The 18,457-nt window shown below is 34.6% G+C and overlaps 1 protein-coding gene across 1 annotated transcript; it reads right to left on the reverse strand.

Moving 5' to 3' along the window:
• Positions 1-15,523: 15,523 nt before the first annotated feature.
• LOC107574759 (C-type natriuretic peptide 4-like) lies at positions 15,524-18,367 on the reverse strand. The gene is made up of 3 exons (XM_016261200.1): positions 18,227-18,367; positions 17,017-17,315; positions 15,524-15,819 (listed from the first exon to the last, which is right to left on the reverse strand). Coding segments are annotated over exons 1-3 (393 nt in total). The 5' UTR covers positions 18,320-18,367; the 3' UTR covers positions 15,524-15,818.
• Positions 18,368-18,457: the final 90 nt, after the last annotated feature.

The raw sequence follows: 18,457 nt of genomic DNA on the forward strand, positions 1-18,457 counted from the left end.
TAAAAAAGCAAACACTTTCAGTATTAAATCCCTTATGCATCACATGTGCAGCTCTTAGAGCGCAATAAAATGTGAAAAATGCAACTTTTCTAAATGACAGTGCGACTTTTTCAGAAAATATGATAAGTTAATGTCATGGAATTGTTTTAATTTCAATATTTTACACAAATTTTTTTTTTTAAACACTATTGCAGTCATTCCATTAAAAAGCAAACAGAATTAAACCTCTAAGCGCCAAAGTCTCAATTGCGACAAGACGTCATACTTAATCAAATAGACTGTAGTTCCTAATATGGTGTAATATCTCATTTGTATTCCCTAACACTAGATGGCAGACATGTAGTACTTCGATTCTAGACCAAAATTCGAATGGGTTGTTCAGTTTATTATATCATTACGGAGCGCAATAAAATGTGAAAAATGCAACTTTTCTAAATGACAGTGCGACTTTTTCAGAAAATATGATAAGTTAGTGTCATGGAATTGTTTTAATTTCAATATTTTACACATACATTTTTTTTTTTTAAACACTATTGCAGTCATTCCATTAAAAAGCAAACAGAATTAACCCTCTAAGCGCCAAAGTCTCAATTGCGACAAGACGTCATATTTAATCAAATAGACTGTAGTTCCTAATATGGTGTAATATCTCATTTGTATTCCCTAACACTAGATGGCAGACATGTAGTACTTCGATTCTAGACCAAAATTACGTCACGTTCCTATTCAAAGTGTTCGAGCTAATAGCAGAGCAATTGAGCTATCGTGTCATTGATGCAGAAGCAGTTCGGTTCATAGCGTGCGAGCAAGCTGAGAGAGAAATTGCCAAATGGCTAATAAAAAAAAAAAAGTTGTACCGTACGGATGTTGCAAATGTTATTTGCCGATTCTGACTCTGAAGGGGAATATTTGCCTTTAGGAAATGACGGTCAGTTGTGTAATAATCGTGCTTCTCCCGGTACATCTTTGAAGCACAATGGTGCCGCCATGCAAGGCGCGAGTGTTCACGAAGCACAAACAAGTGATAATTTCGACCCTTTGCCCAACGGGGATCGGGGTGGCAGGGCAATATCTATTATTATTTTCATCATTTCTGATAAACTGATCAAAAAGTACTGTTCACATGCGTTTTACTGCTATATAGTATAGCAATAATTTAGTACTTTTTCCTGTTTTATTGTCGTTTCCTCTTTTCTGATCATTTGGAATGAGGATAAAAAGACAAAACATGCAAATAAGTTCAAACGTCAATTCAATATCTATTATTTCCTGAATATTATGACATTCAGGAGGGCCGCCCCCGATGACGACATACTATGCAAATTAGATGAGAATATTTACACCCACTGGCGATGGTGGATGGCAAATAAATACAAAGTGTGACATGTCTCGTTTTAAAGTAGCCTACAAGTAAATCTCTGAAACAATAACTCTAAAAGTTACTGATGTCGTGAAAATAGTATCAAATATGACCCATTATCTTATCTAGATTGAGAATAGGACATGTAGCATTAAAGGGGTCATATGATGTGATTTCAAGTTTTCCTTTCTCTTTGGAGTGTTACAAGCTTATGTATAGTGTATGAAAGGGAAAGACATCAGATGTTCCAAGAACTGGAACTGATAGGAATTACCGTAATAGTATATCTCTAAAGACACTATTAGGTTATGGGCTAATGCAATCAAGAATATATGGAGAATTGTTTAAGTGTTTAAAAAAGACAAGATTAATGGAAAGAGTTTCAAGTTTTGAGTTTTGTATTTATGTAAAAAATTTTGGTTTATTTTATTATTATTATTATTATTTATTTTTTAAAAATCTATAACAGTTGAATAATTCATAGCTGAACCGTGTACGTTTCACACTCCAGACCAGTAGGTGGCGGACATGCACCTTTAATGTTGGTTTGCCAATCCGCCAAAAAACTCGAGAGAAGAAGAAGAAATATGACCCATCCCATGATATATTTTTCTTTTCTTTTTAAAATGTTCTGTCCTCCTGCTGAGCCGGTTCAATTGAGTGAATAATAAAAAAATAAACAAAAACATACAGTACAACCAGGGGTGCAACAGCACATTTGCCGAGGGGTATGCAAGATCAGTGTCGGTGCCCCCTGTATTCTAGTAGCCTCTAACACTAACTTGCGCAGAAGTTGACTCTGCAAGTCAATGGCCAAAAGCCCATTACTAGCTTGTGCATGGAAGGATACAAACTCATCAGGAGTGAAGGAGTGACAAAGGTTCGAACCCCCTTCCTCCTTTTTTTAATACCATAGGGAAAAAAAATGAAAAGTAAAAACAAGAAAAGAAAAAAAAAAGAAAAGTGTGTCACGTAACATCCCCTTTAACTCCTGATGGCAGACCCCAGACAGTAGAACACATTTTTTTATTCATTTTTATTTTCGAACACATGTACTATTGCACACTTTTTAGTTACGTAATTTGAATATATTTATAATTTGCCTCAAAATATATATTTATATAATATATATAAATATTTGTGCACATTTTTATATAGTAAAATATATTTTAATGAACATGTGAATTTTTTTTTTCTTTTTCCATTTTTACTTATAGAGATAATTCATGGAAAATGTGCCATGCTAAGTGAAAGATTTCTGCCAAGATTTCACCTGGTAGAAAAACTAATACTATTAAAATGAATGTCATGATTCCCACTATGGCCACTAATGGCAGCAGAGGATCATTTATTGTCTCCTTTACCATTTCCACTCTGTAATATAGTTCTTTTCACATGTTTTGCTAATGGATTTATATTTAGACATTATAAAATCACTATTATAACATTTAAAAATCTCTTTTTTTGTCAAAGTTCAGCATTGTTTTGTATTGAAGTATGAAGTAGCAAGAGTTTCCAACTCATTGAATCTACTTGAATTACACAGACGGCCTATTTTTAATTTACAACGACAATTAGCAGTGAAAAGTGGCTAGTTTATATCCTTGTTTACAATCTTAGTTTGTCTCAAATGTAAATCAAATGCCCATTCACAAACATATGTTTCCACCATTGCACCATTGCTTGTTCTCCATCATTTCATAGGCCCACTCATGATTGAGACATGCAGATAAGTATAGTCAACCTTCACTGAATTTTATAGTCAATGAACTCTGAAAAAGTTATCAGTCAGTGTTTAACATTGTATTAGTTGTCAAAATGAATTCATTGCAGCACTTTTGTCATAGCTAAATCGAGCTCTGAACAAAGGAAAATAATGTAAGGATGTAAAATAAGTTTTTTTTCATGCATTTAAATATGGTTTCATTTTTTTTTCATTTTCGTACTTTACAAATTAATTAAAAATTAGCGCATATTTTCTAGTACATTTAACTGCACTGTGCTCACATTTGGTCTACGTGTGCATTAAATTATAAATAAAATTAAAAAAATACATAGCCTATCATCTTGCGCACTATTGTGATCTCGAATTGCAGAATATTTCAGTAGGCTGTATGCATCTGAGAGACATTCTTAAATTTAATGCACATACATGCATGCACAGTTTTGCCGTTTTAATCACCATTTTGGTAATTTCGTGACTTAACTGACGATGTATGCTCGCAGTTTCTAGTGCGGTTTATTTATTACTGTAATCATAAATACCGTACATACCGTAACCGTGAGGTAATATTTATAAGTGCTCCTCATTTTCACCTACAGTTGAAGAGAGTAAAACGGCTGACAGGACAGGAAAGTTTTTTTACTGTCATATAACAATATCTCATCAGACTGCAGTTCCCTGTTGTTCTACTGAAGCTCATTTGGCACATGTACCTTTTCCGAACTCGTTTGACTCGCTCGCTGAGGGCAAGCTAGCTGGAAGTTTCCCGTTTGTTGTGGTCGCAAAGAGATACGGCGGTTCCGCATCTTAAAGGGGTCATATGATGTTGCTAAAAATAACATTATTTTGTGTATTTGGTGTAATGAAATGTACATATGCGTTTTAAGGTTCAAAAAACACATTATTTTCCCCATACTGTACATTATTGTTTCTTCTGTATGCCGCACCTTTCTGAAATGCGTCAATTTTTACAAAGCTCATCGGTCTGTAAAAGCGAGGTGTGCTCTGATTGGCCAGCTATCCAGTGCGTTGTGATTGGCTGAATACCTCAAGCGTGTGACGGAAATGTTACGCCCCTCACATACTGTGATGATGCCCTGTCCGGCCGGAGCGACGACACAAACATTAATACCCATTACAAATGAGGCATTTGTTGCATCCAGTGGGGACATAATTACTGATTATAATGACTTACACTGTCTTTTTACGCATTGCGTTGCATCGCGCCGCGTAAACATAAAACCCTGTCTGCGTTTGTGATCGGAGAAATGACAAACAACAAGTGCTACTCTACACTGCCCAAAACTCAAGTTTGAATCATCAGTTGCAAATCTATTAAATGAAAATGTACTTACAGTCTGTGAGTCAGAACTGCCAGCATTGTAGTCTACTCTCCCAGGATCAGGAAACAGTTCTCCATAAAATGTGCTGCACACATCTGAATTTTTGGGTTGAACAGTGTTGTCAATACAACTTAACCACTGATTTGTATTCGTGTCCTCTTTTGGAAGGCCAAACAAAGTAGTTTCGCTTTCACAACGAAAAGCGGCCTAGCGTGAGCAGAGGCAGCGGGGTCGAGAACGGCGCGGCCGGCGGATCCGACGAAGGAGCGGCAACCACAACGCCTTCTTTCTTTGCGTGAACATTTGGACAGCGTTATGCAAATCTTCCCACATAGTGAGGTAGATATGTGGGGTCGTGTTAGAACGAGCCGTTTTAGGTAGGCGTGGCTGACTCTTAACTTTTATAAAGAATATCTCTTTGGTTTTGAGACTTTAGTCTTTGCAACTTTACAGATCTTCTTTATGCACCAAGAGCTTGTAACACTCCAAAGAGAAAGGAAAAATTGAAATCGCATCAAATGACCCCTTTTAATAAGTTTTTAATAAATACGTTTTTAAACTCATTAAAACGCTAAAAAACATTTAATAAAAAATGTTGCATTAATTATTTTTAATAACTAAGCTTTTGATTATTTATAAAGTTTTATTAAAGAAGATTTTCACAGAATGATTTTGGCAAAATGGCGCCCCTATGCACTGCATATACAGCACACCCTGTTTTTGCGCCACTGCAACAATCAACTCCTCTGAACTGGATCTTTGTGCTGAATCAAAATATTTATGAATCATTTTGAATGATTACTGAATACGGACTTATTCGTCAGATGAAAATGAATTACGAATGAAAATGAACTACGAAGATGTTTCATGTTGTGCCTATGATTGATCGAAACACTGTTGTCCCAATTACAATTTTAACCATGCTTTGTTGTTTATTTAGCACAAATCATCATAAAAAGTGTGTGTCCCGTACTTTTCCCCGCTATTTAGAATATTCAGTTTCAGTTTCCTTTTTAAAATTGTAAATCAGTATTGCCAAAACACAGTAAAAAAAAAAAATGAATGTTTGAATATGAATTAGCAATGGCCAATTGGAAAATTATTTATTTAATGAATTTTATGCTTTATTGTTAAATTATTATTATTATTATTATTATTATTATTGTACTACGACTACGACTACTACTACTACTTACTTTTTATTAGGGTGAACTCAGGTAAAGTGGGCCACTTTTTGTAAAATGTGTAATTTAGATTCCTAGATGTTTTTTTTCCTTTACTGTTTTATTACTTTTGTTAACTTTAAGGTCCAGCTATAATATTAAATACAGTTTATATAAAGTGTTATTTGCCAGATATATACCAATTAACATTTTTAGGTCATGTGCGCCAGACAAATTTATTTTCAGGTAAAGTGGGCCATCCTTTATTTATCCAAAAATATTTCGCATCGTAATTAAAAACATTACTTGAATTTTGTGACTGCATTCTCTTTTCTGTTTTCTACAATAGTTTATTACATGTCAACTAGGGATGCGCGATATATAAAAAATGTACTGTATATCTCGAAATTGACCATTTTTTTACGGTATTCGATATATATCTCGATATGTTTGCATTTGCTTTTAAATAATAAAACATTATTTTCTTTTGCCCCCATTAAAAAAACAACAAAAACAATTTAGATAGAACAGCTATTGTTACAAAGTAAATATAAAATGTTTAGGTCAAATTTAAGCAGTTAAAATAAATCTAGACCAAGTGATCACTTACTGCTTTTTATTGTACAAGTAAATATATACATATACATGTATAAGTAACTGAAGTAGTGCAAAACAAGTACTGAAAGTCCATTCTGTCAACTTTTTTAGTGCATGCAATTCACAATTTACACTGTGTAACTGGGAGAAATAAATAAGCTGGGATTTTTTTAGCTAAGAACACAAGTCTGTCAACTGTCTCTGAGAAGCTCTGTGGCATGAAACTATGTTCCCACTGGCACTAAAAACCCTCTCAGATGGGGAGCTAGTTGTTGGAACACAAAAAGTGTTTCTTAGCTAATTTTGTAAATTTGGGGAAATGTGCCTCATGGATGCTCCACCATCATGAGCACCAATCAATAGAATGTGGACTCATACATGGTTTATTTTACCTCATCTAGTGTACTGATTCATTATAGGCTTATATATTTAAATTAAATTAAATTAAATTAAATTAAATTAAATTAAATATATATATATATATATATATATATATATATATATATATATATATATATATATATATATATCACATATATATATGTCCTTCTCCCAGTGGTTCAGATCTGTCATCAGAAGCACTCTCAGCGTGAATGACGGTGCTTTGGTCCGGCTCCAGAGGATATTGTGGTTTTTATGGGCTTCTGTGTGTTTGACTTTCTCCTCATAGGTGCTAGGGCCATTTTTGATGTGTGTTATTTTCCACTATTCTTCTTCTCTCAGTCTCTGGCTTATCTGTTTCTCCTGTCAGTGTTTTCAGATAATTGTCGGCGGCACTTCCGCAATGAGGCAGTAGCCCCTCACTGAAGAACACAAGATCCAGGGGGCGTGGTTGGATCCACATCTAAGGGGTGGAGATTGGTAGGTTTAGGGGTGGAGATGGGTGGGTTTAGGGATCAGGGGGTGGAGATTGATAGGGTTAGGGGTAGAGATGGGTGGGTTTAGGGATCAGGGGGTGGAGATTGATAGGGTTAGGGGTAGAGATGGGTGGGTTTAGGGATCAGGGGGTGGAGATTGATAGGGTTAGGGGTAGAGATGGGTGGGTTTAGGGATCAGGGGGTGGAGATTGATAGGTTTAGTTGTGGATGTGGTTGGGTTTAGGGATTAGGGGGTGGAGATTGATAGGTTTAGTGGTGGAGATGGGATGGTTTAGGTATATGTAAGGTGGGAGGATTTGGATCTGGATCCAACCTCGCCCCCTGAATCTTGTGTTCTGCAGTGAGGACCATCTCCAATGAGGTGCGAGCGTGTGCGCATGGTTGCCAGATTGCTTAAAATAAGCAAAACACCGGGCAGAAAATGTATCCTTGTAACGGCGTAGCTCTGATCCGGGGATTATAACTCTTGATATCTGGCAACTGCACTCATGAAGACTCATGTAGTAGAGGCGAGAGGTTTTTGGTAAAGTTTTAATTTTTTTTAATACATTTTAGTCTCGTTTTTTTTCCTCAACAAAATTTCGTGTTGATATAGTCATAGTTTTCGTTTATTGACCTTATTGTCGTCTCATCTTTGTCTCGTCTTAGTCATGGGAAAAAAGCTCATCAACGAGCATTTTTCATCATAGTTTTCGTTAACGAAATTAACACTAGTCTCCATTTTGCTAATGTGTTAAAAAAAAAAAGATCCTCCCCCACCTCATATCTCTTGCGTGGTAATGATGTAATATTGGACGTTCAGCACGTTCTTTTGGGAAAGTATGCTTGAATTTGAAATATTCGATATTCACTATATTTTCAAATTTTACATCGTCGTCAAAATTATTGCGATATTATCGTTAATACTCGATATATCACCCAGCCCTAATGTCAACTATAAAATAACGAGTGAATGTCAATCTATTTAATGAATCTGGGTATAATTACTGAAGGTTAAAAGTCGGCCCACTTTATCTAACACCTTCAGCCAAAGTGGGCCAGCAATATTTAAACACCTTACAAGAAAACCCACCAGTGTCATATTGCATCAACCAAAACTATTTTATCATTTAGAGAAACAATGTTCCTTTAATTACATTTACATTTAATCATTTTGCAGACGCTTTTATCCAAAGCGACTTACAATTGGATAATACATAAAGCGATTCTTCTTAAAGAGGCAAACAGACACAGGAAGTGCTAGTAATACCAAGTTTCAGGCATTGTTCAAAAAAGTACAAGCTAGAACGAAAAGGAATAAATAAAAAGAAAGACAATTTTTTTTTCTTTCTTTAATTTAGGATGAAGTCAATTAGTGTCGAAATAGATGAGTTTTCAGCTGTCGGGGTGGAGATTGATAGGTTTAGTTGTGGATGTGGGTGGGTTTAGGGATTAGGGGGTGGAGATTGATAGGTTTAGTGGTGGAGATGGGATGGTTTAGGTATATGTAAGGTGGGAGGATTTGGACCTGGATCCAACCTCGCCCCCTGAATCTTGTGTTCTGCAGTGAGGACCATCTCCAATGAGGTGCGAGCGTGTGCGCATGGTTGCCAGATTGCTTAAAATAAGCAAAACACCGGGCAGAAAATGTATCCTTGTAACGGCGAAGCTCTGATCCGGGGATTATAACTCTTGATATCTGGCAACTGCACTCATGAACACTCATGTAGTAGAGGCGAGAGGTTTTTGGTAAAGTTTTAATTTTTTTTAATACATTTTAGTCTCGTTTTTTTTCCTCAACAAAATTTCGTGTTGATATAGTCATAGTTTTCGTTTATTGACCTTATTGTCGTCTCATCTTTGTCTCGTCTTAGTCATGGGAAAAAAGCTCATCAACGAGCATTTTTCATCATAGTTTTCGTTAACGAAATTAACACTAGTCTCCATTTTGCTAATGTGTTAAAAAAAAAAAGATCCTCCCCCACCTCATATCTCTTGCGTGGTAATGATGTAATATTGGACGTTCAGCACGTTCTTTTGGGAAAGTATGCTTGAATTTGAAATATTCGATATTCACTATATTTTCAAATTTTACATCGTCGTCAAAATTATTGCGATATTATCGTTAATACTCGATATATCACCCAGCCCTAATGTCAACTATAAAATAACGAGTGAATGTCAATCTATTTAATGAATCTGGGTATAATTACTGAAGGTTAAAAGTCGGCCCACTTTATCTAACACCTTCAGCCAAAGTGGGCCAGCAATATTTAAACACCTTACAAGAAAACCCACCAGTGTCATATTGCATCAACCAAAACTATTTTATCATTTAGAGAAACAATGTTCCTTTAATTACATTTACATTTAATCATTTTGCAGACGCTTTTATCCAAAGCGACTTACAATTGGATAATACATAAAGCGATTCTTCTTAAAGAGGCAAACAGACACAGGAAGTGCTAGTAATACCAAGTTTCAGGCATTGTTCAAAAAAGTACAAGCTAGAACGAAAAGGAATAAATAAAAAGAAAGACAATTTTTTTTTCTTTCTTTAATTTAGGATGAAGTCAATTAGTGTCGAAATAGATGAGTTTTCAGCTGTCGCTTGAAAATTGTCAGGGATTCAGCATTCCAGATAGGGGTGGGAAGATCACTCCACCAGCTAGGAATGGTGAACGAGAATGTTCTGGAAAGTGATTTTGAGCCTCTCTGTGATGGTACCACGTGGCGTCGCTCACTAGCGGATCTCAGACTTCTGGAGGGGATGTAGATGTCATCAGCATAGCAAGGGTAGGAGAAGCCATGTGCCTTTATGATGGAACCCAGCGATGTAGTGTATATGGAGAAGAGGAGGGGTTCAAGAACTGATCCCTGAGGAACCCCAGTAACCAGTTGATGAGCTTTGGATACCTCCCCTCCCCAGGCCACCCTGAAAGACCTACCAGTGAGACAGTTTGTTGTTCTGTGAAAGAAACAATACCTGGTTGAAAACAACTGGTTTGAGGGTTTTCACTATGAATGGAAGGAGAGAGACAGAGAATTAATAACCATTGGTATGCTCTGAAAGTGTAATCCCTTTGAGCACAGTAATCAAGCTTAAACAGCCCACTTTACCTGAATTCACCCAATTATGTACATGTTTTAATGCACAGTAGCTGACTATGTTTAGTGCAAGTTGTACCCTGTATAACTGTGTACACGACAAATGAAAATCCTGCATATTGATTAAGTCTTTTGAGTTGGTTCTATTCAGTGAATTATCAAGCTTGTTAGCAAACGGTTCATAGGTTTGTGATTGAGTGAGTTTATATCTTATAATTCTAATTGTATACCTTGTAATTCTGAGTTTATATCTCACAATAAATCTTTTAATTCTGAGTTTATCTCACCATAGATCTGTTAATTCTGAGTTTCTCACAATTCTGAGTTTATATCTCATCATTCTAATTTTATACCTTGTAATTCTGAATCAAGAATGAGCTTTATTGCCAGGTATGTTTACACATACGAGGAATTTGTTTTCGTGACAGAAGCTTCCACAGTGTAACAGAATGACAGTGACAGAACAAAAAACACAGATAATAAAAATAAAAAAGTAAATAAGGAATAAAAATATATAAATTGACAATTGTGTGTGCAGGTATATTACAATAGACAGTTTTTTTTGTATGTACAGGTACTGTATATTATGTACTTCTAGTTCTTGCAGTACAGGTACTGTATATTCTGAGTTTATATCTCACAAGAAATATTTTAATTCTGAGTTTTTCCTCACAATTCTGAGTTTATATCTCACAATTCTATTTTTATACCTTGTAATTCTGAGTTTATATCTCACAATTCTGAGTTTATATCTCACAATTCTGCTTAAATCTTTTAATTCTGAGTTTATATCTCACAATTCTGTTTAAATCTTTTAATTCTGAGTTTACGTATATCTCACAATTCTGTTTAAATCTTTTAATTCTGAGTTTATATCTCACAATTCTGAGTTTATTTCTTGTAATTCTGAGTTCATATCTCATAATTCTGAATGAATTCTGAACTTATATCTTGTATTTCTGAGTTTATCTTGCAGTTCTAAGTTTATATTCCATAATTTTCTCCTGAAAATTCTAAGTGTACATCTTGCAATTCTGTCTTTTTGTTTCCGACACAACAACAACAACAAAAAAAGTTAACCACGACAATCTCACAATTCTGATATGTTTTTATAATTCATAATTATATATGTCACAAACGTCTGAATTGTGATGTTAAATTCACAAATACTTTTAAAAAATGGCAGAAACAAGCCCTATGTCACACACCTGTAGGAATTAAAGGTTTGGCCACTAATAAGACTAATAAGACTAAATAACTTCCTTCATGTTCCACAGAAGAAAGAAAGTCATACAGTTTTGGAACAATATGAGGATGAGTAAATGATGACCTCTTCATTTTTGGGTAAACTATCCTTTTAAGAGGTTAAGTAAGGTGTAACAAATCCTACTTTAATAAGATGACACTTTTGGCAGCTACTGTTGAATCATCTGCTTGAAATGAGAGATAGAGCTGTGTGTCATCAGCATAGCAAGGGTAGGAGAAGCCATGTGCCTTTATGATGGAACCCAGCGATGTAGTGTATATGGAGAAGAGGAGGGGTTCAAGAACTGATCCCTGAGGAACCCCAGTAACCAGTTGATGAGCTTTGGATACCTCCCCTCCCCAGGCCACCCTGAAAGACCTACCAGTGAGACAGTTTGTTGTTCTGTGAAAGAAACAATACCTGGTTGAAAACAACTGGTTTGAGGGTTTTCACTATGAATGGAAGGAGAGAGACAGAGAATTAATAACCATTGGTATGCTCTGAAAGTGTAATCCCTTTGAGCACAGTAATCAAGCTTAAACAGCCCACTTTACCTGAATTCACCCAATTATGTACATGTTTTAATGCACAGTAGCTGACTATGTTTAGTGCAAGTTGTACCCTGTATAACTGTGTACACGACAAATGAAAATCCTGCATATTGATTAAGTCTTTTGAGTTGGTTCTATTCAGTGAATTATCAAGCTTGTTAGCAAACGGTTCATAGGTTTGTGATTGAGTGAGTTTATATCTTATAATTCTAATTGTATACCTTGTAATTCTGAGTTTATATCTCACAATAAATCTTTTAATTCTGAGTTTATCTCACCATAGATCTGTTAATTCTGAGTTTCTCACAATTCTGAGTTTATATCTCATCATTCTAATTTTATACCTTGTAATTCTGAATCAAGAATGAGCTTTATTGCCAGGTATGTTTACACATACGAGGAATTTGTTTTCGTGACAGAAGCTTCCACAGTGTAACAGAATGACAGTGACAGAACAAAAAACACAGATAATAAAAATAAAAAAGTAAATAAGGAATAAAAATATATAAATTGACAATTGTGTGTGCAGGTATATTACAATAGACAGTTTTTTTTGTATGTACAGGTACTGTATATTATGTACTTCTAGTTCTTGCAGTACAGGTACTGTATATTCTGAGTTTATATCTCACAAGAAATATTTTAATTCTGAGTTTTTCCTCACAATTCTGAGTTTATATCTCACAATTCTATTTTTATACCTTGTAATTCTGAGTTTATATCTCACAATTCTGAGTTTATATCTTGTAATTCTGAGTTTATATCTCACAATTCTATTTTTATACCTTGTAATTCTGAGTTTATATCTCACAATTCTATTTTTATACCTTGTAATTCTGAGTTTATATCTCACAATTCTGCTTAAATCTTTTAATTCTGAGTTTATATCTCACAATTCTGTTTAAATCTTTTAATTCTGAGTTTAACAGCCCACTTTACCTGAATTCACCCAATTATGTACATGTTTTAATGCACAGTAGCTGACTATGTTTAGTGCAAGTTGTACCCTGTATAACTGTGTACACGACAAATGAAAATCCTGCATATTGATTAAGTCTTTTGAGTTGGTTCTATTCAGTGAATTATCAAGCTTGTTAGCAAACGGTTCATAGGTTTGTGATTGAGTGAGTTTATATCTTATAATTCTAATTGTATACCTTGTAATTCTGAGTTTATATCTCACAATAAATCTTTTAATTCTGAGTTTATCTCACCATAGATCTGTTAATTCTGAGTTTCTCACAATTCTGAGTTTATATCTCACAATAAATCTTTGAATTCTGAGTTTTTCTCACAATTCTGAGTTTATATCTCATCGTTCTAATTTTATACCTTGTAATTCTGAATCAAGAATGAGCTTTATTGCCAGGTATGTTTACACATACGAGGAATTTGTTTTCGTGACAGAAGCTTCCACAGTGTAACAGAATGACAGTGACAGAACAAAAAACACAGATAATAAAAATAAAAAAGTAAATAAGGAATAAAAATATATAAATTGACAATTGTGTGTGCAGGTATATTACAATAGACAGTTTTTTTTGTATGTACAGGTACTGTATATTATGTACTTCTAGTTCTTGCAGTACAGGTACTGTATATTCTGAGTTTATATCTCACAAGAAATATTTTAATTCTGAGTTTTTCTCACAATTCTGAGTTTATATCTCACAATTCTATTTTTATACCTTGTAATTCTGAGTTTATATCTCACAATTCTGTTTAAATCTTTTAATTCTGAGTTTACGTATATCTCACAATTCTGTTTAAATCTTTTAATTCTGAGTTTATATCTCACAATTCTGAGTTTATTTCTTGTAATTCTGAGTTCATATCTCATAATTCTGAATGAATTCTGAACTTATATCTTGTATTTCTGAGTTTATCTTGCAGCTCTAAGTTTATATTCCATTATTTTTTTCTGAAAATTCTAAGTGTACATCTTGCAATTCTGTCTTTTTGTTTCCGACACAACAACAACAACAAAAAAAGTTAACCACAACAATCTCACAATTCTGATATGTTTTTATAATTCATAATTATATATGTCACAAACGTCTGAATTGTGATGTTAAATTCACAAATACTTTAAAAAAATGGCAGAAACAAGCCCTATGTCACACACCTGTAGGAATTAAAGGTTTGGCCACTAATAAGACTAATAAGACTAAATAACTTCCTTCATGTTCCACAGAAGAAAGAAAGTCATACAGTTTTGGAACAATATGAGGATGAGTAAATGATGACCTCTTCATTTTTGGGTAAACTATCCTTTTAAGAGGTTAAGTAAGGTGTAACAAATCCTACTTTAATAAGATGACACTTTTGTCCAGTGAATTAATTTGACAACTCTGGCCTATGAGGCAATAAATGCAATTATACGTTACTAACACAATTAAGACAAAGACAAGACGTAAGAGAACACATGGTTTTTAAGTCTTATTCTGCGTAATCTGTAACCACAGAGCATGTAAGATGTTCACTCAGAAGTCTAACTCATCTCATCCATGCCTTCACTTCTCCCATCTTCTCCAGTCAGCAAGTGTATTCTGTTGGGATTTTAAATGGCGAGGTTGTAAAAATGATCCTGTGTTGTTATGAACATAAATAGTTGAACATATGAACATAAATAGTTTTTATATCATTATAAATAGCTAATTATATAGTTATAATAGCTGTTTTGTGTGCTTGACGTCTAGACAAGCTCTTGTTCTCCCAGTTTCTCAAGTAAGTTCAGTGATCAGAGATCACGTTTCTCTTCGTTTGTTGAACTGGAGTGAGGTTATCTGTCAAAGAGTCTCTTCTTTGCGATATATAGACCCAAACGAGCCAGCGTGAGCTCCTTTAAAAGCACACTACAGATATATACAGCACTAATTCATTAATAAATCTGCTGTTTTGCCCACTTAGTGGGTCCAACTTAATTGTAGTAAGCAATGTTCTTGGACTCCTTTCTGCCATTTCAGTTAAAATTCTGCTAAATGCTTGTCTAATGTTTGAGAGATTCATCTGGACGTGTGTCAGAGTCTCAGTTCTGCCCCCTCGTGCTCCTGCTTATTCATTATAGCAGGTTTATTAATGAAATATTCAGTATAGAGGCCTTAGGCTTTTTACTCGCTCGCTTTTCTGAGAGAAAATCTCCCTTTTTGTCCTGAATTCTATTCAAACATCCTCAAAACAAGATAGATTTAATGTATTCATTTCTAAAGAAAATGTATTTTATTTATTGATTTCAGAGAATATGTTAAATTAGTATTTTTTTAATATATATAACTTAATATAATGCAGGAAAAAATATATATTATTTTACACAATACACAATCTTGCTTCTCAGATCAATTTATTTTGTTTTAAGGATTTTTTTAATATATATATATTTTTATATGTGTCATATATGTATAATTATTTACACAAAATTAAATGGTATAAACTGTTTTCTTGTTTGCATTTGTGCATTTTTTAATGACTTTTAAAACATTTACAACTATTAGAGACAAAATAGTTACAAACAGAATTGACCTGCAGTTGGCATTCGTTTCAAAATGTTACATAAATAAAACTCATATTTATAAATATCTCTTTTATAAACATATAAATAGTTTTTCAACATAAATACATTTATGCAAGAATGAAATACATGAATGTACAGCAGCAGCAGCAGCAACAATATACAGCTTGTATCCACATCATCTGCCATGTGTTTCTTTTACTTTGTACACATTTTTTAATCTAAATATTTGATTTCTTTCAGTTGTACGTTTCATTGTCCCCACAAATGGTTCTCGTAGTGGCTTCGTACCATTAGGCTTTTCCTCAGAAGAGGAGCAACTGAGTCTGTTCTGTCCCAAATCTATGACGTCCGTGATTGGCTCTGGAAAGAAAGAGGAGATTCAGTCAGATGGATGGATGTAAACGTGTGTGAGATCTCTGACAACAGTTCTGCATCACACAGTCAGACGTTGTTCTCGTCAGTTTGGCACATGACGCACTCAGACGAAAGCTATCTGTCCCATAGTTAGACACTCCAAATCTATTAAACCCACTATTACAGAAGTAAAAAATAAAGTTTGACACAAAATAGCTTCCTGAAGTCATACAGCACCTGTTGTAATAAAGCATTAAATAGTGGTTTATTATAACATTATTATATTATAAGCATTAAATAAATAAATAAATAAAGCAGGTAAAGCATTTTGAATCAAGAAACTACAGTCAGGAATTTAGTGATTGACAAATATAATATACATAGGGGCACAAAAAGGTGTTTTTATATATATAATTTTATGCATATTAAAAATAAATAAATGAAATTAATTTTTAAAAAGCATAGCTACAAATATCAAAGATTTAGTTTGCTACAGAAATAAATAAATAATAATAATAATATATTAAATATTAATTAATAAATTAACATGAAATTCCCCAAAATAAAATATTTATAAATACTGTATCTATTATTTAGACTATACAGACACTAATAATAATAATGATTTTGATTGCTACAGAAACAATATATGTGATAAATATTTTTTTGATACACACACACACACGCACACACACAGACACACACATACACACACACACACACACACACACACACACACATATATACATAAAAAAACATATATTAAATCATTTAAATGATTTGTCTGCGAAAATGTATATCTACAAATACTTAGATTAACACACCCCAAAAATAAAATGTACATACATTTACATTATATATAATAATTCATTTTATATTAACATAAGTTAAAACTAATTTGCTTTTTTATTTAAAAAAATTGTAATTCCCAAAGGGTTTACCCACAAATAATAATAATAATAATAATAAAATCATGATTTAGATCTCTACAGATACTCAATGAATAAATAAATGAATAAATATTTTTTTTTATAAAGATTATGCCTACAAATATTTAAGATGTAGGTCTTTACAGTTACCAGCCGATCGATCAATCAATCAATCAATATTTGTAAAAAATAAATAAAAAAATACATGGACTTTCAAAAAGCTGTATATCTACAAACATCTAAGACTGAGACGTGTTGATTCTGAGATTCTCACCAGGAGAGATTATTTGCAGACGGGTACTGAGACGGCTGACAGCCCATCCCGCTCATGGTTCCTATCCTGTCCATCTTGTGTCCGAAGCATCCGCTCCTGGCCGTCGAGCCTCCCTTCTTAGATCCAGCTTTGAGTCTGCGTGAGCCGGGCTGCTCGTTCAGGATCCGTGCCCAGGGGCCCTTGGCCCGAGTGTCCAAGCGCAGGTCCCTCAGCAGACGAACCCTGTTCTCCATCCTCCTCTGACTCTCATCAGACGCCAGGAGCTCAGACAGCTCCTCGCCCAACAGCATGCGCAGGGACTGCGGGACACACCGATGCAGAAACACTCTCAATACTCAGACAAACAGCATTCAGAGCTCAGAACGCACTATTAATACTCACAAGTTCTTGTCTACATCCACACTTGAAAACTCTGAACTGTTCTCTAAAAGTAACGCGTGACTCAGGTCTTCAGTAACGGAGTGGTTCTAGACTAGTAGTTTATCTTTATAATGCATTTGTTTTATGTTACAAGCTATTATGTTGATTGCTATTTCTAGGAGATCTGATGGAATCCTCATTTACCTTTAATATAAATAATCGTTTAGATGTTTCTCCTGAAATAAAAAAACGCCGCGGATGCACCACCAGTCTCAGATGATTTCACCTCGAATGATTTTGATGATCATTTTGAGATCTTGCGAACGTCTTTGCGGTTTCCCCTGAAACCTTTCTCCGAAAAGAGAACAAAAAAGTTTCCGTTTGCTCAGAAATGGATGTCTAAAGATACGCGCAGCGCGTCTTAAAAGCGCGTTTTCTATTTTTCACGTCTGCGAACGAGAACCTGATGATATATATATATATATATATAAGCCACAAAAATGAATGAACCTACAGTTTTGCTCAAGAAGTCTTGCGTCCGGACAAGTGTCCGAGTCTCCTGTGCGCTCCTGCGATCTAATGATGCTCAGAACGCTTTTGCATAATGATGAGGAGGAGGAGAAGGACTCGCAGATGAAATTAAAAGTAGTCTATTTTGAACTTGAGATGATGTAAAACTCGTAGTGTTATGCATATATTGCGCGTAACTGCATATCCAAGCTTTAGCGCATCTTCTACCCAACCTTATATTAACTTTCATATATCAAACCAGACTCTTAACTTCTATTGCAGACTACATGACACACAGACTGTATGATTTATTATACGCAAGTCTAAATATCGCACTCACCCGCTGTTCTTCCAGCGTTAGTGGTTTGGTTTCAGTGCTGACCGACAGGAGAGTCAGGATAAGTCCACAAGCCACCAAATGCGAGAGGATCATCGTGATGCTGCTTCAGATGTCAATGCTTGAATGCTTTACTCCCAGAGGTGTCGAGCTGAACTCTTACTCAATGCAATCTCGGCTCAGGGTTTTATAGCCGGTATGACATCACTCAGGTGACGTCACGACCCCCCCCCC

Source organism: Sinocyclocheilus grahami, unplaced genomic scaffold (genome assembly GCF_001515645.1).
Source record: "Sinocyclocheilus grahami isolate Dianchi unplaced genomic scaffold, SAMN03320097.WGS_v1.1 scaffold2329.1, whole genome shotgun sequence".
Lineage (NCBI taxonomy): Eukaryota > Metazoa > Chordata > Actinopteri > Cypriniformes > Cyprinidae > Sinocyclocheilus > Sinocyclocheilus grahami.

Excerpts from the sequence above, each read along its gene's own strand:
- LOC107574759 (XM_016261200.1), bottom strand. The coding sequence starts at position 18,319 with ATGATCCTCTCGCATTTGGTGGCTTGTGGACTTATCCTGACTCTCCTG. Across the intron at positions 17,316-18,226 it reads TAACGCTGGAAGAACAGCGG|TCCCTGCGCATGCTGTTGGG; the intron begins GTGAGTGCGATA and ends TGTGTCCCGCAG.